Consider the following 27,548-nt stretch of genomic DNA (forward strand, 5'->3'; position numbering starts at 1 on the left):
CATATCTCAGTATTCAGTTCACATTGCTATCACTTTATAATTTAAAATAATGGTTACTAATTATTTTATATTCTATAAAGTGTTGGAATGGTAAAATGGGTCTGACCTGTTGGACATATCCGTTTTGCCTTCATTTTTTATTGGACCTCAACTATGTCCGTCCTGTCCTACCCTATTTCATCCTTTCTCGATTAATAAGCTAAAAAACGCAAACATAACGCTAACACTCAAACACGAAACTAACTAAATGGGTCACATCGAGTACGATGGAGGTGAGGGGTGCTAATACCTTCCCCTTGCTTAACCGACTCCCGAACCCTAATTTGGTTGCGATGACCATCTTATCCGTTCCTTTTTATTCGTGGGTTTTATCGATATTTTCCCTTTCCTTCTTGGAATAAATAAAGTTCGGTGACGACTCTGTTGTATTTCGAGTGTGTGAGCACGTCGAGTACTTTTTTACCGCTACAATAATATACATCAACATCACATTGGTTTGTTCTTAACCATAATTAATATATAATATACATATATATTATATTATGTTCTACTTTTGATATATATATATATATATATATATATATATATATATATATATATATATATATATATATATATATATATATATATATATATATATATATATATATATATTGGTTTAAAAAATATATTTTTCAATTAACAAAATATATTTCATTTTTATAGTTTATTATTTATAATTAAATATTAATAAAAATAATAAACAATATATGTAATGAAAAACTTTTTTATTAATATATTCTATTAAACATAACTGTTATATTCATTTTATTATAAAAATAAAAATAAAATCAATTTTAACTATGAATAATGTTTTCATATTACTATTTATATTCATCTTTAATAAAAAAACATTTTTTTAATAATATATAATATTCTGTTTTTCATAAACATAAAAAATATATAATGTAATAATCAATTTTTCATATATACTACTATTACAATAATCTATTTTTCATATATACTATTTATATTCATCATTAATATTAAAAGACTTTTTTATATTAATATATAACATTCTGTTTTTCATAAGCATAAAATATATACTATTTTTATAAATAATAATTTGTTTTAATAACATATATAATACTTTGTTTTATTAATATATATAATTTTTTTAATAATCTGATTTTCATTTTTTGTAAATTTTTTAATAAAAAATTCGTTTTATATATATATATATATATATATATATATATATATATATATATATATATATATATATATATATATATATATATATATATATATATATATATATATATATATATATATATATATATATATATATATATATATATATATATATATATATATATATATATATATATATAAAATCTGTTTTAATAAAAAATTTATAAACTTATAATAAAATATAATAATCTCTATTAGTTAATAAATGATGGCAAAATATCCTTTTTGGTCTCTTATGTTAATTTCGGGGTTAATTTGATCCCTAAACTTTAAAAAGTGTCATATTGGTCCCTTAACTTTATGATAACATATTATTTCTTTTAATAAAAACTTAATTTTAAATTCAATATCGCCCAAAATATAATACAGATTTAAAAAAAAATCGAATTAATACATAAAATTATATAGAAAATAATACAGATTAAATGGTCCAGATTACAAAATCCTAAACATTTATATCATAATAAAAAAACATTTATACAATTAAAAACAAAAATTAAATAAAAAACAAAAATACCTCTTCTTCTCCTTTAACTCTCTTCCTTCTTTAATCTTCTTCTCCTTCAATTTCCTTCTACTTAAGTCATATCACAAGGATTTTAAAAACTATAGATAGCGACAATGACTCGAGTCGTATCACAAGGATTCTTGTATTGTTATTAACCAATATAAACAATTATAAGGGGGTTTATGATTTGAGAATCGAATTTAAGAACATAACAATAAGTGATTAAAATAAGTGATTAAATAAATAAGTTAATCTACTGTTTTCGGGTTCCTGCTAATCACTGGTTTTTACCTTACCAATTCCCTAAGCGGCTTCGATCACTATTCAATTTCAATACCAACTGATAAGCGCAAACGGATATAGAACATATTGAATTCCTATTTTTCGAATTAAGCAAACGAATTAAGCCCTCGTGAATTAAGCAAACACCAATTACAAACACGATTCAACGACTAAGTGACGCAAATAGCGATTAAAGATTAGGAATACAATCATACGAATTTAATCAACACATTCCATGAAACAACATATTAAGCAAACATAATTTCAGAAAATAGGATTGAAAGAGAAACGAAATTGAATTGGTAAATTAAAAACCTCAAAGCGTAGGAATGCGATTACAGTAGATCAACTCAGGGAATTAGTTCTCCATCGTAATCGTGAAAGAAATAATATTTTTCGTGAATAAAAGGTGTGAATCAATAGTACGGCCAGACCTAGGTACTAGAGAAAACAACCAATTTGGTTTACAGCCCAACTGGGTCAAATACATAAACCAGGCCCATAACAAATGACCCAAAACGCAAATATTTTTAATGCTGCAACTTAAACGACATTCTGAGAAAAATGTACTCTGAATCTTCCTTTAACTCCAACATGAAAGTTGTAGCTCTTTCTCTTAGCTTTTTGGAGATTATTAGAACACATCGATCTAATTTCCGGAGCTCCAGTTATGATTGTTTTAGTGCAGACTGCTAATGTTGAAAATAAGGTGCGAAAATCAAATAAGTGCAAAAATAAACTAAATTAGAAAAACATTATATAAGATAAAAGTAAACAAAGAAAATCAAAGAAATGCTTTAGAGCAAACATAAGAGAATGTGCATTAAAATGCACTGATAATGATTCTTTAGACAACACTCGTGAATCAATAAGCATTTCTAATCTGCACACTTAAGAAACTGTTAGAAACAAAATTGTTTACATATAAAATATATGTGTTGTTATCATCAAAACTTAGAGATTGAGTGCAGAGGCAAATCTTGTTCTAACAGATGAATGTTTTGCTTTGAGAAACAATATGTTTTTCTAGATCAATGAGAAGCAAACATGTGCTTCTTGATTAAAAGCTGAAGCTGAATTTAGGGAAACAAAATGAAGTTTCTATGAACTGATAAGAGAGGTGTTGAAGGATTTAAATGTCAAACATAATGTCTTGACATTACAGTGTGTTGGCCTAAATATTATCAATTATCTCATTCAACATGGATGGAACAAGAATCTTGATATCCAATTAATCAAGAGTTTTATTGAAAGGAAGGTTGTCACTCTGGAGCATATGAACAACAGGGAAAAACTTATTGTTCTGTTTAAAACAAAGCAAATTAAAAACATAAGCAGTGGAGTTAGGACTTGCACTATTGAGGAGTTATAGCAATTATATACATGGAGGAATGAAACTGTTATTGTATCTTTCCTCTATTCTATAAGGCTTAGGAAGCCTAGTCAAATTGATATATGTGTGTTTCCATCTGTTTGTATTGCTTGATTTCAATATTTATGTGCTTCCATGTATTTACATTTACTCTATTTTTGTCAATTTTTAGATAAAAAATAGGAGGATAGTGTTAGGTTATTTTGTTTGTCCAGATGTTAAGACACATGTTCTTACATGTTAATTAGCATACTAATAGGAATGTGCTACTACTAAGGAAGAGTGGCTATTTTGGTTGCTTGCTACTATTTAGGGGGAACATGATAGTTTATCATGCTGGTTGGTTGTGCTGCTGATGGAACTGAAGACTATAGTCTAGAAACTGAAGATTGTATGCAAGATGTTTTGACATCTTGCCTAACGTGAGACTTTTTATTATATTCTGTTTCATATGCCTATGATGTGTGAACTTGGTTAGTTCATGTTCTGGTATCCCTTTGAGGGGGAGTACTGGTGGTTCTGTATGATAGAGGGAGTAATGGACCTATCTGTTTGTACAAGCTCCAAAGAGCTTTCAAGAAGAAGACATTTGTGTAATTGTTGTGCATCACTGATATATCTTAGCCAAAATTCGCCAAAGGGGGAGATTGTTTGTTCTATGGTTTGTGATTGACATTAATTTTGCTAAAACATGGTTCTTAACTGATGTTGAGCAAGATGTTGAAAAATCTTGAACAACTGTCATAATAGGTTCGGCTGTTATGTGTTTTGAAAGATGTTATGCTAAATATTGTAACATCCTACACCAGAACATTATGACAGCTCAGACTAGTTTTTTATTCTTGAAAGATTTGATTGAAAAATATAAGAATATGGAATATTCATATACTCATTAAATGCATATTTGTTTTTGTTTTTAGAAAAAGAATCTTTGATATATTTTTAAGAAAACTAAGATTTGATTTGTTCCTATTTTGTGCGAAGATCTTGCAGCTGTTTCAAAAAGGAGAAGATTGGATTTATTTCAGAGTCCAAGCCCATTCTGCAAGAGTCTATAAATAAGGACGTGGAAACCTAGTTTTGCAAGCATTCACAAGTAGAAACCGTGTGTGCGAAATGAGGGTTGCTGTTTTGGGAGTCCTTCAAGTTTTTCATGTGTTATATTCTTTGTGTTACTCATGTATCTTTTGATACATTGAGGTAGATGTGTGTTCTCACTCTTGAAGCTTTTAAGCAAACAAGTTGAGTATTGTTCTTGATCAAAGCTTATAAGCAAGATCAAGTATTGTTCTTAGTAAAATTTCTTGACTAAGTATTATTTATTTGGAAGTGTAATATTTCTATTTGTTTCCTGTGGTCATGTGTTATATGCCTGTTTTTAACACTGCAGTGATTGGAAGTGGGATGTTAATTTCTCATATCTAGATGTTGATTTCTAGGTAGAAGTTGCATTGGATAGTGATTAGGAGAAAAGTTGTAAACTGGGACTGTTTAGGCTTTGAATTTGTACTCCTAATAGTGGATTTCCTTCTTGGCTTTGTAGCCCCCAAATTAGGTGTTGTTGCATTAAACTGGGTTAACAATTACTTATGTTATTTATCATTATGCATTTAGTTTCGTTTTTTATATTTGTGTTGTCAGTCAGGAGATGTCATAACATCTATCTTGACATTGTGTGTTGTTAGGACATGTGTCTTGACATCTGTTGTGTAAGTGTCAGAATTTCAAGTAACTTAGCCTTGAAGTCTTCTATTTTCTATACTCGCTTAACTCACCCATGATCTTAGCCTAGCGAGTCTTGCTTGTAGGAAAGTGTCTCTGGCAAAGTGTTAGTAAGCTGTTTGGTGATTTTTTCAGTCATTTTCACATGTTTTAGTTAATGTTTTAAGTAAACAGTCCAAATAGATATTTTATCACTTTTTATTGATAAATCTAAGTTTTTTCTATTGATTACTTATAAACTAAGTTAATAAGTAAGTACCTAAATATTTTATATAATTTTGTCACTTATGATCTAATATAGGTGAGATATCTAATCTCTCTTTGAAGTAAAGATGTTTTGAATTCAGCTTAACAAAAACTAATGTGATGTATTTTAAATAGTTGAGGTACTCAATTGATTTTTTTAAAGTTAAATAACCAAAATGAATATCAAGTATAAAATACATAACGAAAAAAGTATTAAATCTATAATTAATATTTTTACTTTTTCTAAATTAAATAATAAAATCATTATAAATCATGAAAAAAATATTTATCAGAACTTTCAAACATCAAATATATTCAATATAAGTTGACAATAACAATACTACCTTTCAGCAAAGTATTTTTAATTTTGATTGAGTTTAATAAAGGGTCATGCTAACGGGTGTTGAAGGAGTATTTTTTAAAGATTCTAAATAAAATTCTCTTTAAATAAATTAATCATTTCAATTTTTAATTTATCAAATACAAATAGTTCCAAACAAAAATATACCATTTATTTTTTAAAAAAAGTCAATTATTTTAATTTTTCATACATTAAATACAACTATTTCTAAATACAAACATACCTTTTAAAACTTTTAAAACTCTTAAAGAAGCATAGTGTTTCTCTTTAATAATTTTATAGTGCATTTTATTTTGAATTATATTTTATTTATCAATCTTTTTATTATTATTTTTTTTGACAAACAGAAAATCAATTCATATCTTGAAGTAAAAGTTGTTCAATACAAAGAGGTATCATATCAAATAAACTACGCCTAGTCCAAGAATCGGCCGCCTTCGCTATAGAGTGAGCAACCGAGTTCGCTTGGCGTTTAACAAACTTCACCTCGAAGTTAGGAAAATTAAGCAACAAACTATGAATAGAAGAAATTATGCAGCTAAACTCTGAGACACCTTGGTGGTTACTACGAATAGCTTGTACCGTTCTTTGGGAATCGCTTTCAAAAATAACATTTTGCACCTGCAAATCAATGGCTCTTTGAATAGCTTCTTTAAGAGCCAAAGCTTCCGCTTCAAGAATCGGATAATGGCCAACATCCCAAGCTGCACCTGCAAACATAAATCTCCCCATATGGTCTCTCATGCACCAACCTCGATTAGTAGTACCTTGAGAATTATTATAACCCGCATCCACGTTACATTTGATACTACCTTCCTCCGGTGGTTCCCACCTTCGAATGAAAGACCTATTCTCCTCATTAGTACCATACCGTTGTGCCAGAAACCATTCTTGCCAGCTACTAAAAGCATTCAAACCAAGTTTAGAATAATCATCTCTTTCATTGTTCCAAACCATATTGTTCCGATTATTCCACAAATATAAGATTATACTATAAGATTATACTATAGGTTTATTATTTATTTGTACTAATATAAGATTATACTATAAACTTTATATCAACATTTATGACCTAATATTTAACATTCAATATGATGAATTAATCCATTAAACTTTATTCAATATAAGATAGGTGTAATGACAGTTCAATCAATGTAACAGTATTCAAGAAAATATCAAAAGGGATGAATATAGAAGCAAAATGCAGTACGATTCATATGATGATTTCTTAATATGAAGGAATACAATGAGTAAAGAGAAGAAGGGAAAGATACACTCCCCTAATACGGGTATGGTGAATGAGAGAGAGGGAGAGAGAATGATCTCATACAAATTCACACCCACACATTTAGAGCTACCCACTACTAATATTTTCTCACTCACTAACAAATTAGGTCCACATTAGAGGTTTCTTTTCGATTCTATTGCTGCGCCTTATTTCCTTATTATTTGCCACGTCATCATCCAATTCCTCATTCACATCATTTTTACCAATTGGGCACTTCTCACCCATAACAATAGGATTGCCCCGGATAATTTCCATAAGAATCAGATAATTGTTAAGACTGAGATCTGAATACTAAATAATAAATTTATAAATTTTTTATATTAATAAAATTATTTTTTAATTAAATAAGTTAATGATATAGAGGTGCATAATTATAGCTGCGACATTATATTAAATAAGTTTTATTATAATTAAATTAATTTGACGTTAGAGATATAATGAATGTTTGGCAAACATATCTCAGTATTCAGTTCACATTGCTATCACTTTATAATTTAAAATAATGGTTACTAATTATTTTATATTCTATAAAGTGTTGGAATGGTAAAATGGGTCTGACCTGTTGGACATATCCGTTTTGCCTTCATTTTTTATTGGACCTCAACTATGTCCGTCCTGTCCTACCCTATTTTTTACCGTCTTTTGCGAGCACGAGTATTTATATAAAATTTTATTTTTTAAAACTTAAATGTGCAAAGCCTACAGACATTCTCCGACTCGTCATCACTTTTTTACAAGATGGGTCAAAGTTCTAGATCTACACTCTTAACTATGTCAATCTCGCCTCGCCCCTTGTTATATTAAAGTGCAAGATGTGATAAAAAAAAGTTTTAATAAACTTATTATAGTTGGATTGGGTTAAAGATGGTGACTTTTAATTTTTAGGGTCATGCTAACGAGTGCCCCAGGGGCACTGGTTAAGCATTCCTTATAAAGAAATTATTCTATATGCAATGTATTAAATACATACAATATTCTTTAAAATAGTTAATTATTTATGTTTTCAATGTATTGAATACATATATTTTAGGAAAAAACTTATTTTTTTACTTTATTAAACGATGCTCAACTTACCTTTTTAATCTCTTAACCAGTGTCCCAGGGGCACTCGTTAGCATTACTCTAATTTTTATGCTCCAATATTTTTAAACATATTTTATAAATTTTTATAGTTGATTTAATTTATTAAATAAATATTGAAACGTTTAATTTTCCTATAAATATATGTCTCTCTTCCAACTATCATTTTAACCTTTGTCTATTCATTTGCATAAGAAAAAATTAATTTGAAAGGACAATGTCACTTTTCATCCCAAAGTTGACGTTATTATGCGTGTTGATGTTATTATGTGTTGATGATATTCTTGGAATTGGAACACATGTGAATGTTACTAACTCTTTGAAAGGAAACTTAGATTTAACTCTTCATTGCAGATCGGGAGATCCAGGGAGTTATGATCTTGGAGTTCATGTTCTTAAACCTGGTGCTACTTTTAGTTGGAGAACTAGTTTTGAAGTTGATGGAAGATATTACTATTGCGAATTTCAATGGAAAAGGGAAACACATTATTATGTTATATACAGAGTTGATAGAGATCTATCAACTTGCAGATCTACTTGCAATTGGAATATTACACAATCAGGACCATGTAAGGTTATATCTCCCCATAAGTCGATTTGCTATTCTTGGGATCCATAAGTACCAATGCAATACATATTTTTATCTCTTAATAAATATTGTACTTGAGTAAATTAAAAACTCAATGTAACAATAACTTATCAATATAATGAGAGTTTGGATTAAAAAAATAGTTTCTTTTTCTTCTTCATCGTCTAATATAAGGATGATTTAAAGTCAATTTTGATATAAAATCATCTTCTTTATCGTATTTATTTTTTTTGTAATTGATTTTTTTCCTATAAAATAAAAGATTTTGTTTGTGATATCATTGCTTTATTTTCGTCTTAGTGAAGAGTTGTTTTTTTTTCTCTCTTTTTGTTTTATGCTATTAATATGAGTTTGTGAGTTTGTTTTATGCTATTAATGTGAGTTTATTTGTTGATTTATTTACTCTTACCATATGAATGAATATTGTTTTGAGTTTTGATAAACGTAATTGTGAAATTTTAATTGCTTTTAAATTTGAGAAATGTTAATGCACAAAATGGAATCAAAAATATCAAGTTAGCATTTAAGAAAGAATTATTTTTTTAAAATGTCATTAGTGTTTGACTAGAAAAAATATCAAGCGGCCAATAAAATTGTTTTGTTTGACTTCTTTATATATATATATATATATATATATATATATATATATATATATATATATATATATATATATATATATATATATATATATATATATATATATATATATATATATATATATATATATATATATATATATATAGAAGAGGGATCAAATTACACCCGAAGAGTTACACCACGAGTTACACTCGTTCAATAACTACATCTAGAAATAATATTTTTTAAATTCAACCGTTGGATTGAAACATAATATCATATAGATCATTCCTATAAAGTTTGAGTTTAATCTATAATGATCTACTATGTCATTGAATAACATCAAAATTAACGTTATATGAAAGCTCATTTTGACGTTAATATTTGGATATCTTGATGATATAGTAAATCATTATAGATATATATGATTTACTCCTCATATATTGACTCGTGGTGTAACTCTTCGGGTGTAATTTGATCCCTCCTCATATATATATATATATATATATATATATATATATATATATATATATATATATATATATATATATATATATATATATATATATATATATATATATATATATATATATATATATATATATATATATATATATATATATATATATATATATATATATATATATATATATATATATATATATATATATATATATATATGAGGGTTATATTGACTCCAAGAGTAAGTTATAATAACTTATTCCATATCTTGACCATTTATTCTTTTCAATCTAATGGTTAAAAATAATAAGTTATTAAATATGGAAAGAAAAAATTATTCCATGGAGTAAGTTATTATAAGTTACTCTTGGAGTCAATATAACCATCAATATATATATATATATATATATATATATATATATATATATATATATATATATATATATATATATATATATATATATATATATATATATATATATATATATATATATATATATATATATATATATATATATATATATATAACCAATTTAAAAGTTTAAAACTTTGTCGAACAAAGATTAATGTTTATTTTTTAAAATTTATTATTGTGTTTATATTTTTAAATTGTTTTATTTTTTATTATAATTATAATTGTGTTTATAAATTTTAATTTGTAATCATATATAAACCTTGGATATTTTGGTTCCTTCTCTCCATCAGATGCATTAGGGTCACTACTACCAAGTTCATCACTAGTATAGTTTGTCTCCATCTTCTTATCCACACCACTTGATGACACTGCATTATCAACACTAATTTGAAATTTCTTTGGAGTAAGTTTGTGCTTCTTTACTAGAACTTTTACCCTACCTTTTTTACTATTTGCCGAGTCTTCATCAAAGCAATCATCCAATCCAAGAGCCCTCTCATCATTACTGTCATCAAATGATAAACCATCAGCTTCAAAATCACTAATATAATTTTAAAATTTACACCCAATATACAAAAAACAGGTGTAAATAAAACATGCGGTGACAATTTTGTAAATAAAATATTATTTTAAGTATTATCATGTGTCTATATACACCCAATTTTTTAGAAACGGGTGGAAATTAAAAATATTACTATAATCAAATTTTTATTACTCCCATTAAACTAAAAATGGCTGTAAATTTAGATGGACTTTTTGACAAAAATTATTTAAATTTATAAACCAAAATATAATTCTAAACATATGAACAAAACACAATCTATTTTATTAATATGTTTTATTAAGTGTAATAATCTTAAACAACTGTGGAATAACTGCTGGAGAAGCGGCTTTTGTGAACATGATTATAGGACGACTCATAAGCGCTTTTCTATAAATGCGATTCTCTCAACGAATTGGTTTATTGGTTCGCTTCTCTTGCGCAACAACAACAACAAGTTTCCGGTGAGACTTCGGTTTGATTTCGGCTTCACTCTTCTTCGTCCCTCTTCTTCGAATGTTGCTGTGCGATGGTTGTTCGCTTCTTGTTTGTGATTCGGTGTCGAATTCTTAATGTATTTGCCGGTTCGTAACTTGCAGACCAAGTGTTCGGTGAAATGCCTGAACTTAATTTTTTTTTTCGATTTCTGCTGCGGAATTGTTGTTGTTAATGTATTGTTGTTGATGCTTGAGCTGTTTCTCGTCTTTATAATGTCATTTCTGTTATGGAATTTTCTGTCATTTCTGTTATCAAAATACAATGTGCCTTTTGTGCATGCCAGTGAGGTTGAGCTGAATACAATTGAATGGGAATTAGGAAATGTTATGGAATTTTCTGCCTTCTGACCTAACCCGAACTAAACCCGAATCGTTTCTCTGAGCTTCTGTTGGAGCGGTGGGGTGTCGTTGGGTTTTCCGTCCACCCGAGGTCCATTCATATTATTCCTTTATTTTTTCAGTATTCTAATCATCGTAATTGAATTTAGGGTTTCTACAATGCGTACTTCAATTTACCAAGAATCAACTCTTGATGTTGCTTTTTCTTTTGTTTGCAGTACCTAACATTGTTCCAGATTTTCGAATCACCGATAATCATGAAACTACAGTTTTGATTGAAGCTGTGTTTTTGGATTGTAATTTTCTCATCACCAATGGGTTATAGATGTATTCAATGTGGTTTTCCCATCAAAACACTTTATCTTCAGTATTCTCCGGGTAACATTCGTTTGATGAAATGTGTAAGTCATATCAATCATATTATTCTTTTCATTTTTGTCTTGAATTTTCAAATAGTGAATTGATTTTTAGACGTTTTTGTAATGATATGAGAATTGCAAGGTTGTGGCAGATGAATACATAGAATGTGAAATCACGGTGTGTAGCTCTTTATTCGTGTCATTGGCTTACTTCAAAGTTGAAATCATTTTCCGGTTCTCTTTTGCAGATTATTATAATCGATTTAATACTTCACAAACCCAAGGCCTATAGACATCTCCTTTACAATGTCATTAATCAAGAAACCTTGAAGTTTCAGGTATATGAATATCAATTTCTTCGTGATTTGTTGTGCTCATTCATACTGAATTATTAATCTCACGAATGCTTCTTTTTGATAATTTTGCAGGGACTGTTTGGAAATTGGCTGCCATTTTTCTTCTTTTTGATGCATGTATCCATTCTTATCATCTTATGGAATTTTATTATTTTTCAATGCCTTAGAGCTAAAATTCTAGCCTAAAATCAAATATGAGGGCCTTACAATTTGTTGAAGACAGATATTTGATCTTGGAAAGCAGAAAAAGTAAATCGAGTTCATCAATGAGCTACTCCTCACTAGTGTCAATTTGTTGCAAAGTTAAGTTATCTGAACGTTAAAATCACCTTTTCGTTAATTACTTGGTTCTGAATTTTATGCTAACTTTGATTAATGTTTTATGGTTTTCATTGGCAGATGATGATGGATGTCTTCTTTGGAAACTTTATGTTTCTTTTAACCTTCTTCTTTATGGTCAAGATGTTTCTTCATATATCTATCAGTGTCTCCAGGTTATACCTCTGATATATTTTTTGTAACACCATACTTGTAATAAAGAAAGGAACAATTGGTTAGCGTACTTCCCGTTTAACTTAGCAGAAAAAATGTTTGTTATTTTAGCTTTTTAAAAAATACTAACAACATTGTCCATTGGGAAACTCATGAATCTATTAAAATCTGGCTACCCTAAGTACTCACAGAGCTACATATATACCGGTGTGGGTAAAATTCATATGTTCGGATCAGATATATGTTATTTCAATTGTCAATATGCACATGATGCTTGGCCTTCATTCTTGATGTTATATTCGCCATGTGAATTTGAAAATGAGTTATTCAATTTAAAATAATACTTGTTAGTGATTGGAAGCAATGAAGATCAAATGTGTCAGCTTGGAGTAGTTCAATTCATGAACAACCTGACACCGGTGATAGCTGCTAAGAGATGGCATGCTTTCTCCTGTCTTAATAGGGCGTTGTGTGACATATGCTAGCCCATCAGACCAACAAGTCTGAAGCTGTTTGATTCCATGCCTGTGATTACGTCTAAGAATGATTAATCAAATGAAAATCTATGAGTGAAGACACAACACTAACAGTGACCAAACGCGTGTCTGACACTTGACACACCTTCAATCAAAAGTGTCAGTACTACACAAGTCAAAATACTTCACTGTCAATTATTTTATCAGTTAAAAGAAGAAAATCTCACCAATGGATTGTAACTTCATGTTTAACATGGTTAGTGACCTTTACTATTAGAGTGTCATCCTCTCTTGCATACAAAGTTGGCCCTGGGAATTTTCCATTTACTGTGACAAACGATTTTGTTGAACAAAGCTTTGTTTCATTCTTCAATACCACCTGTATGCATTCAGCAGCATGAAATGTTTTGTTTTCCCATATTTTGAAAAAAACACGGTATTATGATAACGAGTTCTTTGAAAAATCTTGTTTAGAGTTTATTCAGCCTTATCTCACATAAGAATTTAGGAGTGGTAATAGGCTATGTTAAGGTTTGCAATGTCGTTCGAAAATGTTAAGCCTGAGTCTGACTTATTACATCATAGACCCATTTTAATGTCTACCCTATCATTTTTGACAGTAGCATAGGAACTGTTATTTTGATAATGTTTTAATGCCAACCTTTACTATCATATTTCGATTTAAATGAGCCTGCAAAGTTGAGAATAAGAAGTGTACTTACACTAAAATTGTAATGACGCACCAAGGACTGAACAAAGTGTGGAAATGAAAGAGCTATCATAAAAATTGCTAGAAAGCGTGGCTCCATTCTATTCACGTTATTAATCTCCTCTTGTTTGAATAATAATTATGCAAGACCAAGCATATTAACATTATATAATGGAATAATTTGTGATGTTCTGTCGTTTTACGTATGGTAGGTGACTACTAAAAAATGCTAGCTATGCACATTTTGAAAAACTATACCAAGATTTCTTGCATGCTACACAATGTTGTCCTTATCTGTCTTATTCAATGCAAACCAGCGCTGCTATTTTCATCTCCAGTGAGTTGAAAAATACAGCTCAGCTACAAATACTTGTTTTTCTCATTATCAATAGAATTTTTATTAACTATATTTTTATATTGTATGTGTAAATTTGAAGTGTAAATTACGATAGGACAAAGCATGAAAAAGATCTGCTTGAGGTTTGGCAGCTGTTATTGCCTATTATATATGGCTTCCTAGAAATTGTTGTTTTGTACTAAACTCAATCGAGGCTGCAGGGAAAATAAAGAATAGTTCAGATGATTTTGATCGGATTGTTTCATGTATTCAGAAACGTGCAGAAGATCTTGCCAAGGCTGCAAGCCTGGCAATCCAGGTCATGTTTAAGTCTGTTTTATCTAGGAAGGGAAGAGTAAAATTTGAAAATTGTGTTAGTTTTCAGAAAGATGGAGGCTCTTGTATATGTTATTGTGGCCTTCATGATGTGTGGTTGTGCTGCTGGAAGAGAATGCACAAACATTATGAGTCAATCGCATACGTTGCAATATGAATTAGGGGTATCAAAGAATGAGACATGGAAGAAAGAAGTGATGTCTCATTATCATGTAACGCCAAATGATGATTCAGCTTGGGCAGATTTTTTACCAAGGAAGTTGTTAGCAAAAGACCACCAGCGTGATTGGAGTGTTATGTATAGGAAATTTAAGAATTGTATTTACAAGGGATATGAGTTGGGTTTTCTGAGTTCTTCACTTAAACATACATTATTGCTAATTACTATGTGTTAGTAAAATGTTTTGCATTATTTCAACGTGCAGGACAAGAATGGTAGTTGGTGTCAAGGTTCAAGGGTTCATTCACAAGCAACATTCTCCTAATCGAGGGCCCCTTAAATTTGAGTTTGCACTTTATCAAAAGAGTTTGAATCTCTAAGGCCTCAAGTGGATCTCAAGGTGTCTCATATGTCTCAAAGCATCTCCATGTCAAAAGTCAAGCTTCAATTCCAAGGATTGCTCATTCAAATGCTCGGATGATCCACAGTCGACTAGTTTGACCTAAAAGTCAACTATGGGCGAAGTACCGTCAAAACTCGTGAATTTTGGTCAACATCAAGTATTGGAGGTTATATCCATCATTTGATCAAGGGTTGATCATGATTCATTAATAAAAACTCGGAGATGAACAAATTCAAAAGGTTCAAATTAGAGTTTTTTATAGGAGAAAGTCAACTCAACTTTGACTAGCCATAACTTCCACATGGAGTATCAGAAATTTCTCACTCAAAGCCTATTCGGAAGAAAATTGGATTCCCTACAACTTTGTCTCTCACAAGACAAGGCCAGAAATGCTTCATTTAGGAGATATGGTGCAGAAGATTATAGGTCCTCCAAAAAGTCAACAAAAAACACCTTTTGGGTCAAAGCTCATAACTTGAGCATGGAAGCTTCAATTGAGATGAAACCAAAAGGGTTATTTAGAGGGCTCTTTAAGCTTTCCAAAGAGTCCTAGAATGCTTCCATGTGATAAAAATTGAGAGAGATATGTTTGGTATAAGTTGGTTGATATTTGAGAAAAGCTTGAAACCCTAAGTGATGGAAATTGCATTTTTTACTCATGGGCCTAAACTTCTTTGATTCAAACTTATTTCTAAAGTATCCAAGAACCTCTCAAGCCCAATGGCACGTCCTCTTTTATTTTATTTTAATTATTTTTGGATTAATTCAATTTAATTCAATTTTAATTAAAACAAAATGTAAAATCAAATCAACAAAGACAAGGCTTATTATTCAGCATTCTTGAGATCCAAGATACTCATAAATAAAGGCCAAAATCAAAATATATGATTGGGAGAAGATTGATACAAAAGTGGAAGCTTTAGATGCAAATTTTGAAAGATTGAAAATCCAATATTTTCTACATTGAATGCAATATATTTGTACACAAGTTTCAACCCTAATTGAGTCCATATATATATATATATATATATACTAAAACATTCAGAAGGAGAGGGGGGACGAAAAATTGGTTAAAGAGCTAGGGTTTATAAGTTCAAGATTACACATAAACTGGGGATTTTAAAATCCTAATTTGCAGACTTCCTCAGGGCCATTTAACGATTGAATCTTGTTCTGGAGGTAAGTAAAGGTAAGAAGAATCACTTGCAGAGCCCCCATGCTCCTTACGTAACTACACGTACATGCATATTTTTAACAATTAGGTTCATCATCGTTTTTTTATTTACAGATTGTTTCGATTAAAACTAATGTCACAAATGAGTTTGTATGGTGTTTTAGAGTAGATTTGACAACTCACTCGCAATTTTTGGTGGCCGGTCACGAATTTGCCATTATTAGGGCATGAAGCTCATGGAGCTTCATATCTGAGTTTGCAGGAATTTTCAGGAAAAAAGAAAACCACCACTGAACTCGCAGCATATTATTTACGTGGTCTGGGCTATTTTCCCATCTTGTGTGAATCATTTTGTTCATGTTGCAGGGTTCGTATGGCTGGAGAAGATGGCCTCCGTTACTGTTCCGGCGGCGTCAAGAAGCCGAGGGTAGATGATTGGCATGCGTGGCTCCATCCAGGTTTCCTATTGGTCCGTCAAAACTGATGGTTCCTCTCTCCGTCTCTGATTGGTTAGTCAAAGAGGTCCAAGCACTCCTCTTTGTTCTGATTGGCTGGACATCCAGAGGTGGGCCCCACCAACGACTTTCGTTTGAAATCATGAGGAATTAATGGATCTAATATTAACATACGGTCGCGAGTCAATGTCAGTTCATCCACGCAGCACAACTGGTAAAGACGATTTATTGTTCAGCGTGAGGGCCTGGGTTCGATCCCTACCCTCCACGCTTTATATTTTAACCCTTTGTATGTTAGGTTTATCTCAGATTCAGTGCAACGAGGCTACGCACGTCCACGATGCTCCTCCACCCAGTGACATTCTGATCCGGCCAGCTGAGATCCAATGCTCAGAAAACGCAGTCCCACCGTGGAGCTTCAATAAGTCCCCACACAGAATCACAGCCAGGTTTTTTATATATTGTTTTTTATTATTTAATTATTTATATTAGGTTTAAGTAATTATATTTTAATTCAATTAGTTTATTTTGTTTTTAATTAAGGATAGAATATAAATTAGGATTTGGGTTATGATTAATATTAGAATTATTTTCTCGATCATTCAATTATTTCGATCAATTTAGTTAATTTGTTTTAACTGTTAGATCACAAAAACCCTAGATAGGTTTATCAATGCATTAGGGTTTGCCCAATCCCATTGGCCCTTTGGGAAAAAATATTAATTCTGGATTAATTTATCAATTTTCTCTTCGATCCCATTATATCCAATAGTCGCATTGGCGAGAAATAAAGCAATAAAAATACATCTATTTTGCTAAATGATTTTTACCAAATCTATTGGTTACGATGATTAGCATACTCAATTCGTTATCGTGTAATAATCAAACCTATTGATTATGAGGGATAACGATAAATTAATAATTTAATTAATTTAAAACACACTCATTTGCTATTCATGACGATCGAATCTATCGGTCAGAATGGTTAGCAATACTTCCTCTAATCCGTTAACTATAATGATCAAATCTATTAATCATCGCAACTAACGGTAACATATTAAATCAGGGTTGTATGCCCAAATCTTAAAACACTCTTTCAAACTACAAATTTTCATCACTTCGACAAGGTAACTCAAAATGCCTTGCAAACCACAAAACTCAAAACTACGATAGGTAACTCAAAATACCTTCAAACACCTTCTTATCAAATTCTAAGGCGTACAACCCTGTGCCCCGAACTACGTTGACTCTGATTTTCCCTAAGGAGATACGTAGGAACTTTGTAACAAGGCAAGTCCCCCTCCCTAAAATTTCAATTTACTTAAAATCTCACTTTTCGCCCTCTTCACTTCTTTAGCTATAAACCTCAATGATTTTGCCATAAACCTTCACTTTACAATGCAACCCTTAGGAAAGGGTTAAGGGTGCCTAACACCTTCCCTTAACCTGATTATAATAATCTTACCCTGAATCTTTAAACCGCGTAGGGTTTCCTATTCGCCCTGGTAGAATAGGTGGCGACTCTAAAAGTTAATTTTAGGGCAAGTTGCTATAGTTGGTATTGGGTCGAAAAATATCACTGGTAGTTTCTTTCAGGTTGTAGAGCAGCAGGGATGAAAAGGATCGTGGGCCGAAAACATGATCAATATGATTCGAATATTTCCAACGCAGGCCATTGAGTTTGGAACATTTGAGTGTACAAAACGGGCAATGGCATCACTGCAGGAGAAATTGAAACAGAATGAATGTCCCAACTTGCAGATAGGTTGCCTCAATTCGAGCTTCAACTTATCTTGGATTTCACCAACTACTGTGGTTGGGGCAGCTGCAGAAGTTGCTAGCACACTTGTATGTCATTCCCTCGAATTTTTGAAGGTATCTATCTATCTTTTTTGAATGTTTAAGTTAACTAACTAGGAATACAAAATAAATAGAGTGTATAGGTTGTCTTTTATTGAGTTCGTAATTCTTTACTTTCTCTTATTTGTTTTTCTTGTGCTCTTTGGAATAGGTAACAGAATTGACTATAATTCTTTTGGCTGGCAAGAGAGGTACCGAGTGGGTGTAGGTGTAGCCGAGGCCTTGGATTATCTGCATAATGGTTGTGCCCGAGTAGTAATCCATAGGGATGTCAAATCTTCGAATATCCTTCTTTTAGATGATTTTGAGGCACATGTACTGTAATATATTTATTCTCCTTGTTCTCTGATAGGCATTGTCATCTTTTTATATTTCTTTGGACTTGATTTCAGTTATACCCTTCCTCTATGCCACATGTTTATTTCTTCAGCTCTTAGATTTTGGACTAGCTAGTTGGGGTTCTTCTTCTTCTCATATTATTTGTACTGATGTTTCCGGAACATTTGGGTGAGTAGCATTCCTTTTTCTATCTTCCATGGCTTGTTTATCTTTATTTGATTTGGTCTGAAAAGGTTTTATCTGACAGGTACCTAGCTCCTGAATATTTTATGCACGGTAGAGTTACTGACAAAATTGATGTATATGCATTTGGTGTTGTACTCCTTGAGCTTCTATCCAATAGGAAACCCATTAACAACGAATCTCCAAAGGGCCAGGAGAGCCTTGTTATGTGGGTAAGTTGTTTTTTTAATAGTCTTATGAGTTCAGCATCTAAGATAGTTACAACACTGTATGTATTTAAATAAAGCATGTGCTAATACCAGAACTCAGCATTCCACTAGTATTGGATCCTAAGAGTTGGAAGTCAATATGACTAATGACCACATCCAATTTCAGGCAACATCAATCTTGAAAAGTGGGAAGATTTCCCAGTTGCTTGACCCAAGCCTTGGAAGTGAATACAACGATTGTCAGATCAAGAGAATGGTTTTAGCTGATACTCTTTGTATTAGACGGGTTCCTAGATTGCGACCTCAAATCCGAGTTGTAAGTCCTTTGTCTATGCAAATTCATTCCCTTCCGTTTTGTCTCACACTGTGTCCTTTGGGTTATTAATCAAGTTTCTTCAATAATGCAGATACTGAAACTTCTTCACGGTGATGCAAATGGTTGAAGGGGATAAAGACATAGAAATGTTGCCAAAACAAAAGCCAAAGAAGAAGAAGAAAACTTATATATGAAGAAAGTGTTATAACTTAGTTAAAATATGATTTTTTATGTGTATGATTTATAGTACTTGCAATATTATGACTGTACATGATTTTGTATACTTTTTGATTAATATTAAAAATATTATGACTTAGTTAAAGTATGATTTTTATGTGTATGATTTTTGATCGGAAAAATAGCAAGTGTACTATTTTCACCGATGTAGTAATAATGGGTTTTACCCCAAGTATCGATCGCGAGGATTGCGTAGGAAAGATAAATTATTGTAAACAGTCAATTAAACAAAAGAGCATATGGGGTTTTTATATTGGAATAATAAAATTCAAATAAATAAGCTGAAAGTAAAATAGCTTTTGTGTATAAATTTAGAGTAATGCCAAGGTAGGTGTATGATCAGCCTTCTAATGACTCTGTAATAAGATCTCTTTAACAAGTTCATATGATACAACTATTTGTTCTTAAGGGTGTTTTTCCTAAGTCCTTAGTGAAAACCTTTTGATTTGCAATCCTAAGGCCTAAGTCCTTAGAAACAAAGGTTTGTGAACCAAAGATGTAAATAATCAAGAATTTTTCAAATAACCTTATGGTATCCCTAGGCCTAGGTGATAACAATAAGATTTAATTGTTTAAAAACCTTAACCGTAGTCCTACAGATTGTTAACCGTGGATCAATCTTGTTTTGCCGACAAAGAAAGCAATAAAAACATTAAATAATTAAATTGCAAAATATGAAAGCTTGATTAAAGAACAACGATATTCAGAGTCATTACAATGCAAATCAGGGACACCCCCCTGGCATTGGGGGGTTTAGCCTCTCATAATATTCAAGAAACCAAAATCAGAAAGTTTAGACATTTACAAAAGATTAGGAGAACTCTGATCTTCAATGGTTTCCACCGTTGAATCTCTTCGTCTTCCACAACCTTGATAACGCTATCTTGCTCTCTTCTGGAATTCTTTCGTACGATCAAAAGTGTCTTCTCCTTGTCTCTCAATCCTCTTTTAATCCCTCTAGGTTTTCAGATCTCAGCCGGAATACCCAAATTGCCCCCGGAACTTTAAAATTGTAAAAACATAGAAAATCAAAAATTCTGTCCGCACAGGCTGACACGGCCGTGTCACTTGACACGGGCTGACCGTGTCAGCTTCTGCCACTTTTGGGGAGAATTCTTCAGCAGGTCGGACACGACCGTGTCACTTGACACAGTCTGACCGTGTCCGACCCTGCCTCTTTTGGCTTTGACTTCAACATCAAAGTTGTAGCCCTTTTCGTTAGAGAAATTTTGCCACCGGAACCGCGTCATTCCGAGTTACTAAGCTCCAGTTATGATCAAAATACTACACGCCTGTCACGATTTTCAGCTTCTTTTACACCAACACTTATGCAATTTCCATCTGATCCAGAATTAACCTACAACCACCGAGTAGAGAGATCAAAAGCATCTAAAAATACATGATAAAGGGCACAAAAACATAATGCAATCAATTAACTAATATTAAAGGAATCAACGAAAAACTCTTGAAAACAACCACAAAGTGTTACCAAGTATGACGATCTTATGCTGAATTTATGACGAAATTAAGTAGAAATGGTGACCGATCACAACCCCAAACTTATCTCATTCCTTGTCCTCAAGTGATGCATGAGAGAACAAAACAAAGGTCACCCCTGAATTCATGCTACCACATTACAACCAATGCTTTTCGCAACTCAATTATACCTTTCCGATCAATTTTTTCAGTTTCGCGAACCGGGTTTTCTGCTTCACTTCCACGTCAAAGTACTCCTTCACCTGCAAGCTTTTTCACATTTCTCACCAATTCTCTCGGGGTTAAAATGAACTTCACTCACAAGTCATGATATGCAATACCAAATTTTAAATTTGAGTAAACTCTACTTTCATACACAAACACTCTACACACACTTTTTGAGGTCTTTGGGATGTAGCGGGGCTTAGGTGTGGTTAGATAAACAAGGAAAAGGATACACAAGGGTTATAGGCTCAGCATTCATGTTGTTTTTCTTGTTTTCGTGCTTCTTATAGCATCATAGGATTTAACCACACCCTTATTTCTATTCCTTTTCTTTTCTTTTTTTTTTTTGCTTTGAGTGTGTGATAAATCAATGAGTCTTTTTCTTTAGGCGAGTGCTTCTTCGAATTCTTCCTTTTCTTAAGGAACTTTGATGTCTCAACATTTTTCTTTTCTCTTTTTTTTTTCATTCATTTTTTCGCACTCGCCATTCTTTAGGTGTACTACCCCAAACTTACAATTTTTGCACTGATATAACACAACATTACAACACTTATGCCGAGCAGGGTAAGAAATTAGTTTTTCTTTTCTTTTTGGTCGTGAGTTAATATATGTGGTTAACACAAACAAGGGATACAGGCTCAAATGGGTTTACAATGGATAAAAATAAACATGGGAAGGCTAGAAAGGCTCAGAGGGAAACAGAAACAACGTGCCTCAGTGTGTGTGATCATGTAGTGTTATATGAGCAGAATGTACGCAAATTCAAAGTGATAAAGTCATACCTGACTACTCTCTTATGATGATATATTTTTGGCTTTTTTGTATTCTCACCATGTTGGGCATAGCTTACAGGATCCATAGTACTTATCGTGTGATGTTGCTCCTTTTTCGGTTCGTGTGTACCAACTTTCAATCTCGGTCCGGTGTCATCAAGTTGCGTCCAACAATTATTTTTGGTTGAATCAACTTCCAGGGATGCAAGTTTGGGTTGGATCTTTCATCCTTTTACTACCATTCCATCAACCATCCGGTAAATCTCATCAATCTGTAACACTTGGTAAACATAATAGCATAGAAATACTAGGAAAAACAACTACTCAAAAAATAAAAAACAGAACGCAATAAAACCCCCCCACACTTGAACGAAACATTGACCTCAATGTTTCAATTCGAGATAGCAAGGGTGAACTCACAGAGGGTACTGCGACTCCAGCTTCCGCTTCCTAGCTTTCACCAGAGAGACCCACTTTTCTTTATTTTCTGAAAAACAAAACAAAAAGTAAACCGCATTATTAAAACCGTGGGTTGCCTCCCACGAAGCGCTTCGTTTAACGTCGCATGGCTCGACGATCCATTACCCTTTATTAAGGAGGGTACTTCCTCCTCCAAATCTGGTTGCTTGTCACTTCTCCAAACCTGGTTGCTTTTCTCTTCAATTTACTATCCACTTTCATCTTCTCACTTTGATTTGCTTCTTTCTTTTTCTTCTTAACTTCTATAGCGACCTTAGGACTTTTGATAGAAACATGAGCTAGTTCCACCTGAGAAGCTATGCTTGAAAATTTTTCTTGGAGATGTTTAGGGCTTTTGTATTCTCCCTCACTTTCGATCATACCAACAGAAGCTTGATCATGTACACCTTCACTTTGTTTCTTGACTTCTAGCATCTTTAAGGTTAATTCTTCATTAAAGGCTTTCACCGTCAGAGTCCCTTTCTCAATGTCAAAGTTGCAACGACTTGTCAACAAAAATGGTCTCCCAAGAAGGATAGGAGTTTCTTCATCTTCAGGAATGTCCATGATGTGGAAGTCAACAGGGAATACAAACTTACCAATCTCCACTAGTACGTCTTCAGCTATCCCATATGATTTCTTGATGGTGTGATCAGCGAACTTTAACTTTGTCTCACTTTCACTTATCTTTCCCAATTCAAGCTTTTTAAAGATAGATAGTGGCATTAAACTCACACTAGAACCCGAATCAATGAGTACCTTTTTAAACATTCTATTCTTGATAGTGCATGGTATCGCCGCCGCTCCAGGGTCTTTCTTCTTGATGGGGATCTTCCTTGCTGGAGAGACTATACTACACTTTTCTGTTGCAATTTCTGATTCTCCCCCCATTGGCCTCTTTTTACCGATAACCCCCTTCATAAACTTTTTGTACAAAGGCATTTGCTCAAGTGCTTCAAAGAAAGGTAGATTAACCTCTAATTTTTTAAACAAGGCTGCAAACTTCTCAAAATCCTTTTCTGTTGAATTCTTCTTTGTCACTCTAGAAGGAAAAGGAAGCTTGATTGCCGGTTTAACATCTTTCTTATTTTTCTCTTCAAGTTGCTTAACCGGTGGTATCACAATTTCGGGCTCTTTCACATTCTCTCTTATCTCCAAATCTACCTCAATCACCAAAGGATCATCTATTTCCTCCTTTTCTTTTTCCGGTTCTGCCACTTTCTTACTCCTTGTAGTAACAGCATTAATCTTCTCTTCGTTTTTAGGATTTTTCACAATTGAGCTCAGAAGGGTACCTTGTGCCTGTAGAGTGAGATGTTGTGCTATCTGACTCATTTGAATTTACAGATTCTTGATTGAAGCGCTGGTGTTCCTTAGATTGCTCCTAGTTTATTCCTGGAATTGAGAGTTTTGAGCTGCCATTTTTTCAATAGCGATCTCCCAATCTTCTTTCTTCGGTACCTGTTGTTGAAATTGTTGTTGACCTTGAGTTCGGAACTGTTGTGGATGGTGTTGGAATTGTTGCTGGTATGGTGGTTGTTGTGGAGGTATGTATTGATGTGGCTGAGCTTGAGATTGATATTGGTTGGGTCCCTGCTTTTGAATATTTCCTTGTTGGTCTTTCCATGCGAAATTAGGATGATTTTTCCATCCTGGATTATATGTGTTGGCGTATGGATTATTCTGCCTCAACATATGAATCTGTTCAACCTGTTCCTGCGTTGCCACACAATGCATAGCAAAATGCGGTCCACCACATATTTCACACAAAACTGATGTGATTGGCTCAACCTGTGCTACTTTCTGTTCTCCAATATTCATCTTCTTTAGTCTTCTTTCTACCTCAGCCGCAATCTGATCTTCCATTTTAACAACCTGATCTGCAAGCTTTAAATCAATTTTTCCTTCCGGTTGGCTCATTGCACGGTCATATAACTCAATGTGCTCATTAGCGGCAATAGCTTCTATGATTCTCTTGATACCAGTGGCTGTTGAAAAATTTGTTGAGCCACCGGCGGCAGTATCGATAAGCTGTTTAGTCTTAAGTCAGAGACCATTAACAAAAGTCTGCATTTGTTCGGTTGGGTCCATGTTATGAGTAGGACAAGCAACCAAACACCTCTTGAACCTTTTATGTGCATCTCCCAGCGATTCCCCTTCTTTTTGCTTAAAATTCACGATATCATATCTTTTTCGAATGAAGACTGAAGCAGGGAAATACTCATTCAAGAAGGCGGTTTCCATCTGTTGCCATGTTGTGATGCTTCCAGCTGGAAGTGAGTAAAACCATTCTTCTGCATCTTCGAATAAAGTAAATGGGAACATCACAAGTCTCTTGGCTTCTTCAGAATGGCCTTCTATTTTTAATGATGTTGTTGTGGTGAGGAATCTCTGTAAATGCTTATTTGCATCTTCATTGATTCTTCCAGCAAAGGGTCTGCTCTCTAGCTGACGGATAGTAGAATGATGTAGTTGGAAGTGTGCCACGTTAACCGGTTGATTTACTATGGTCATTCTTCCAAGCGGTGCATTGGCCCTTCCATAATCACCCAAAAGTCTCTTTGGAGGAGGTGGATCAGCTGCCATAGTTTCAGGCTCAGAATCTGACTGCTCGGACTGAATAGATATTACTTCTTCGTCTTCTGATTCTGAAACTACAGGTGATTCTTCTTTCGATGCCAGTCTTTTCCGCTTAACTTCTCGGAGTCGTGCTCGCAATAATCTTTCGGGTTCTGCGTCAAAAAGAAGTTCAGCTGAGGATTTACCTCGCATACAAGATTAGACAGTTATTAGTTGGGAGTAAACAATAAAAATAAATAAGTAAATAAAAATCAAATTTTTGCAAAAGAAATAAAATTTTAATTGCAGAGCAATAAAATTTTAATTGACTGAATAATAACTTATATTTTGGCAATCCCCGGCAACGGCGCCAAAAACTTGATCGGAAAAATAGCAAGTGTACTATTTTCACCGATGTAGTAATAATGGGTTTTACCCCAAGTATCGATCGCGAGGATTGCGTAGGAAAGATAAATTATTATAAACAGTCAATTAAACAAAAGAGCATATGGGGTTTTTATATTGGAATAATAAAATTCAAATAAATAAGCTGAAAGTAAAATAGCTTTTGTGTATAAATTTAGAATAATACCAAGGTAGGTGTATGATCAGCCTTCTAATGACTCTGTAATAAGATCTCTTTAACAAGTTCATATGATGCAACTATTTGTTCTTAAGGGTGTTTTCCTAAGTCCTTAGTGAAAACCTTTTGGTTTGCAATCCTAATGCCTAAGTCACTTGACACGGGCTGACCGTGTCAGCTTCTGCCACTTTTGGGGAGAATTCTTCAGCAGGTCGGACACGGCCGTGTCACTTGACACGGTCTGACCGTGTCCGACCCTGCCTCTTTTGGCTTTGACTTCAACATCAAAGTTGTAGCCTTTTTCGTTAGAGAAATTTTGCCACCGGAACCGCGTCATTCCGAGTTACGAAGCTCCAGTTATGATCAAAATACTACACGCCTGTCACGATTTTCAGCTTCTTTTACACCAACACTTGTGCAATTTCCATCTGATCCAGAATTAACCTACAACCACCGAGTAGAGAGATCAAAAGCATCTAAAAAGACATGATAAAGGGCACAAAAACATAATGCAATCAATTAACTAATATTAAAGGAATCAACGAAAAACTCTTGAAAACAACCACAAAGTGTTACCAAGTATGACGATCTTATGCTGAATTTATGACGAAATTAAGTAGAAATGATGACCGATCAATTTTATAGTATTTGAAATATTATGACTGTACATGAAATATAACTAAATGGTGTATATGAAATAGGGTGTAAATAGATTTAAATATAATATAATTGTTCATTCATAAATGGCGTATTTACACCCGATTTTTATAAAAATAGGGTGTAATTAAGAACGTATCTATACCCGAGTTTTATTAAAACTGGGTGTAATTAAGAACGTACTTACACCCGATTTTTATTAAAATAGGGTGTAATTAAGAATGTATCTACACCCGATTTTTATTAAAACAGGGTATAATTAAAAACATAATTACGCCCAATTACACCCGATTTTTGTTAAAATAGGATGTAACGTAGAACGTATTTACACCCGATATTTTTAAAATGGGGAGTAATTAAGAACGTATTTACACCCGATTTTAATTAAAATAGGGTGTAAACTAGAACGTATTTACACCCGTTTTAAATAGGTGTAAATTCATTAGACATTTCTCACCCTATGGATATACACCTGATTTTTATTTAAAATAATGGGTGTAAATTTAATAAAAAACGGGTGTAAATTAACATTTTTTTACTAGTGTCACTTTCATCACATACTTCAACATCATTTCCTACTTGAACATCTTCAACTCCACCAACATCATTGCCTACTTGTACAACATCACCTCCATCAACATCATTTCCTACTTTAACATCTTCAACTCCACCAACATCATTTCCTACTTGAACATCTTCAACTCCACCAACATTATTGCCTACTTGTACATCATCACCTTTACCTACACATTTCCTACTTCAACATCATCACCTCCACCTACATCATTTCCTACTTCAACATCCTTAACTCCACCAACATCATTTCCTACTTCAACTTGTTCACATTCTACTGCATTGTAGTTGCCTTTAAGCTCAACATACATGTTCACTATAGATTTCATTT

The 27,548-nt window shown here is 32.6% G+C and overlaps 4 protein-coding genes across 9 annotated transcripts; 3 read left to right on the plus strand and 1 right to left on the minus strand.

The window, feature by feature from the left end:
• Positions 1-8,309: 8,309 nt before the first annotated feature.
• LOC131650173 (S-protein homolog 2-like) lies at positions 8,310-8,711 on the plus strand. The gene has a single exon (XM_058919896.1). It carries the CDS (start codon positions 8,310-8,312, stop codon positions 8,709-8,711), a length of 402 nt encoding a protein of 133 aa, XP_058775879.1.
• A 2,267-nt stretch (positions 8,712-10,978) lies between these two features.
• On the plus strand, positions 10,979-12,833 carry LOC131652258 (protein ARV 1-like). 6 transcript variants are annotated; one of them, XR_009298675.1, is made up of 7 exons: positions 10,983-11,139; positions 11,457-11,602; positions 11,730-11,912; positions 12,119-12,208; positions 12,299-12,343; positions 12,446-12,528; positions 12,626-12,833. XR_009298675.1 is itself a non-coding variant. In XM_058922064.1 (6 exons), exons 2-5 carry the CDS (start codon positions 11,826-11,828, stop codon positions 12,410-12,412), a joined length of 336 nt encoding a protein of 111 aa, XP_058778047.1. In that variant the 5' UTR covers positions 10,979-11,602; positions 11,730-11,825; the 3' UTR covers positions 12,413-12,528; positions 12,626-12,833. The 6 variants fall into 6 exon arrangements, 1 of the variants encoding a protein (XP_058778047.1); XR_009298673.1 differs by having other exon boundaries at positions 10,984-11,259; XR_009298674.1 differs by having other exon boundaries at positions 10,979-11,602; positions 11,730-12,048.
• Positions 12,802-14,020, minus strand: LOC131652257 (laccase-4-like). The gene is made up of 3 exons (XM_058922063.1): positions 13,917-14,020; positions 13,422-13,573; positions 12,802-13,243 (listed from the first exon to the last, which is right to left on the minus strand). Exons 1-3 carry the CDS (start codon positions 14,001-14,003, stop codon positions 13,066-13,068), a joined length of 417 nt encoding a protein of 138 aa, XP_058778046.1. The 5' UTR covers positions 14,004-14,020; the 3' UTR covers positions 12,802-13,065.
• Positions 14,021-14,629: 609 nt separating this feature from the next.
• LOC131650174 (uncharacterized) lies at positions 14,630-19,870 on the plus strand. Its single transcript, XM_058919897.1, has 9 exons — positions 14,630-14,918; positions 15,002-15,011; positions 16,680-16,740; positions 18,440-18,616; positions 18,780-18,830; positions 18,981-19,135; positions 19,215-19,362; positions 19,526-19,675; positions 19,767-19,870. Exons 1-9 carry the CDS (start codon positions 14,630-14,632, stop codon positions 19,800-19,802), a joined length of 1,077 nt encoding a protein of 358 aa, XP_058775880.1. The 3' UTR covers positions 19,803-19,870.
• Positions 19,871-27,548: the final 7,678 nt, after the last annotated feature.

This window comes from Vicia villosa, linkage group LG2, assembly GCF_029867415.1.
Source record: "Vicia villosa cultivar HV-30 ecotype Madison, WI linkage group LG2, Vvil1.0, whole genome shotgun sequence".
NCBI classification, from domain to species: domain Eukaryota; kingdom Viridiplantae; phylum Streptophyta; class Magnoliopsida; order Fabales; family Fabaceae; genus Vicia; species Vicia villosa.

Excerpts from the sequence above, each read along its gene's own strand:
- LOC131650173 (XM_058919896.1), top strand. The coding sequence starts at position 8,310 with ATGTCACTTTTCATCCCAAAGTTGACGTTATTATGCGTGTTGATGTTA.
- LOC131652258 (XM_058922064.1), top strand. The coding sequence starts at position 11,826 with ATGGGTTATAGATGTATTCAATGTGGTTTTCCCATCAAAACACTTTAT. Across the intron at positions 12,049-12,118 it reads ACATAGAATGTGAAATCACG|ATTATTATAATCGATTTAAT; the intron begins GTGTGTAGCTCT and ends TCTCTTTTGCAG. Across the intron at positions 12,209-12,298 it reads AAGAAACCTTGAAGTTTCAG|GGACTGTTTGGAAATTGGCT; the intron begins GTATATGAATAT and ends ATAATTTTGCAG.
- LOC131652257 (XM_058922063.1), bottom strand. The coding sequence starts at position 14,003 with ATGGAGCCACGCTTTCTAGCAATTTTTATGATAGCTCTTTCATTTCCA. Across the intron at positions 13,574-13,916 it reads TGCGTCATTACAATTTTAGT|GTGGTATTGAAGAATGAAAC; the intron begins GTAAGTACACTT and ends GAATGCATACAG. Across the intron at positions 13,244-13,421 it reads CATGAAGTTACAATCCATTG|GCATGGAATCAAACAGCTTC; the intron begins GTGAGATTTTCT and ends ACGTAATCACAG.
- LOC131650174 (XM_058919897.1), top strand. The coding sequence starts at position 14,630 with ATGGAGGCTCTTGTATATGTTATTGTGGCCTTCATGATGTGTGGTTGT. Across the intron at positions 16,741-18,439 it reads GCGGCGTCAAGAAGCCGAGG|GCCATTGAGTTTGGAACATT; the intron begins GTAGATGATTGG and ends TTTCCAACGCAG. Across the intron at positions 18,831-18,980 it reads GCAAGAGAGGTACCGAGTGG|GCATTGTCATCTTTTTATAT; the intron begins GTGTAGGTGTAG and ends GTTCTCTGATAG.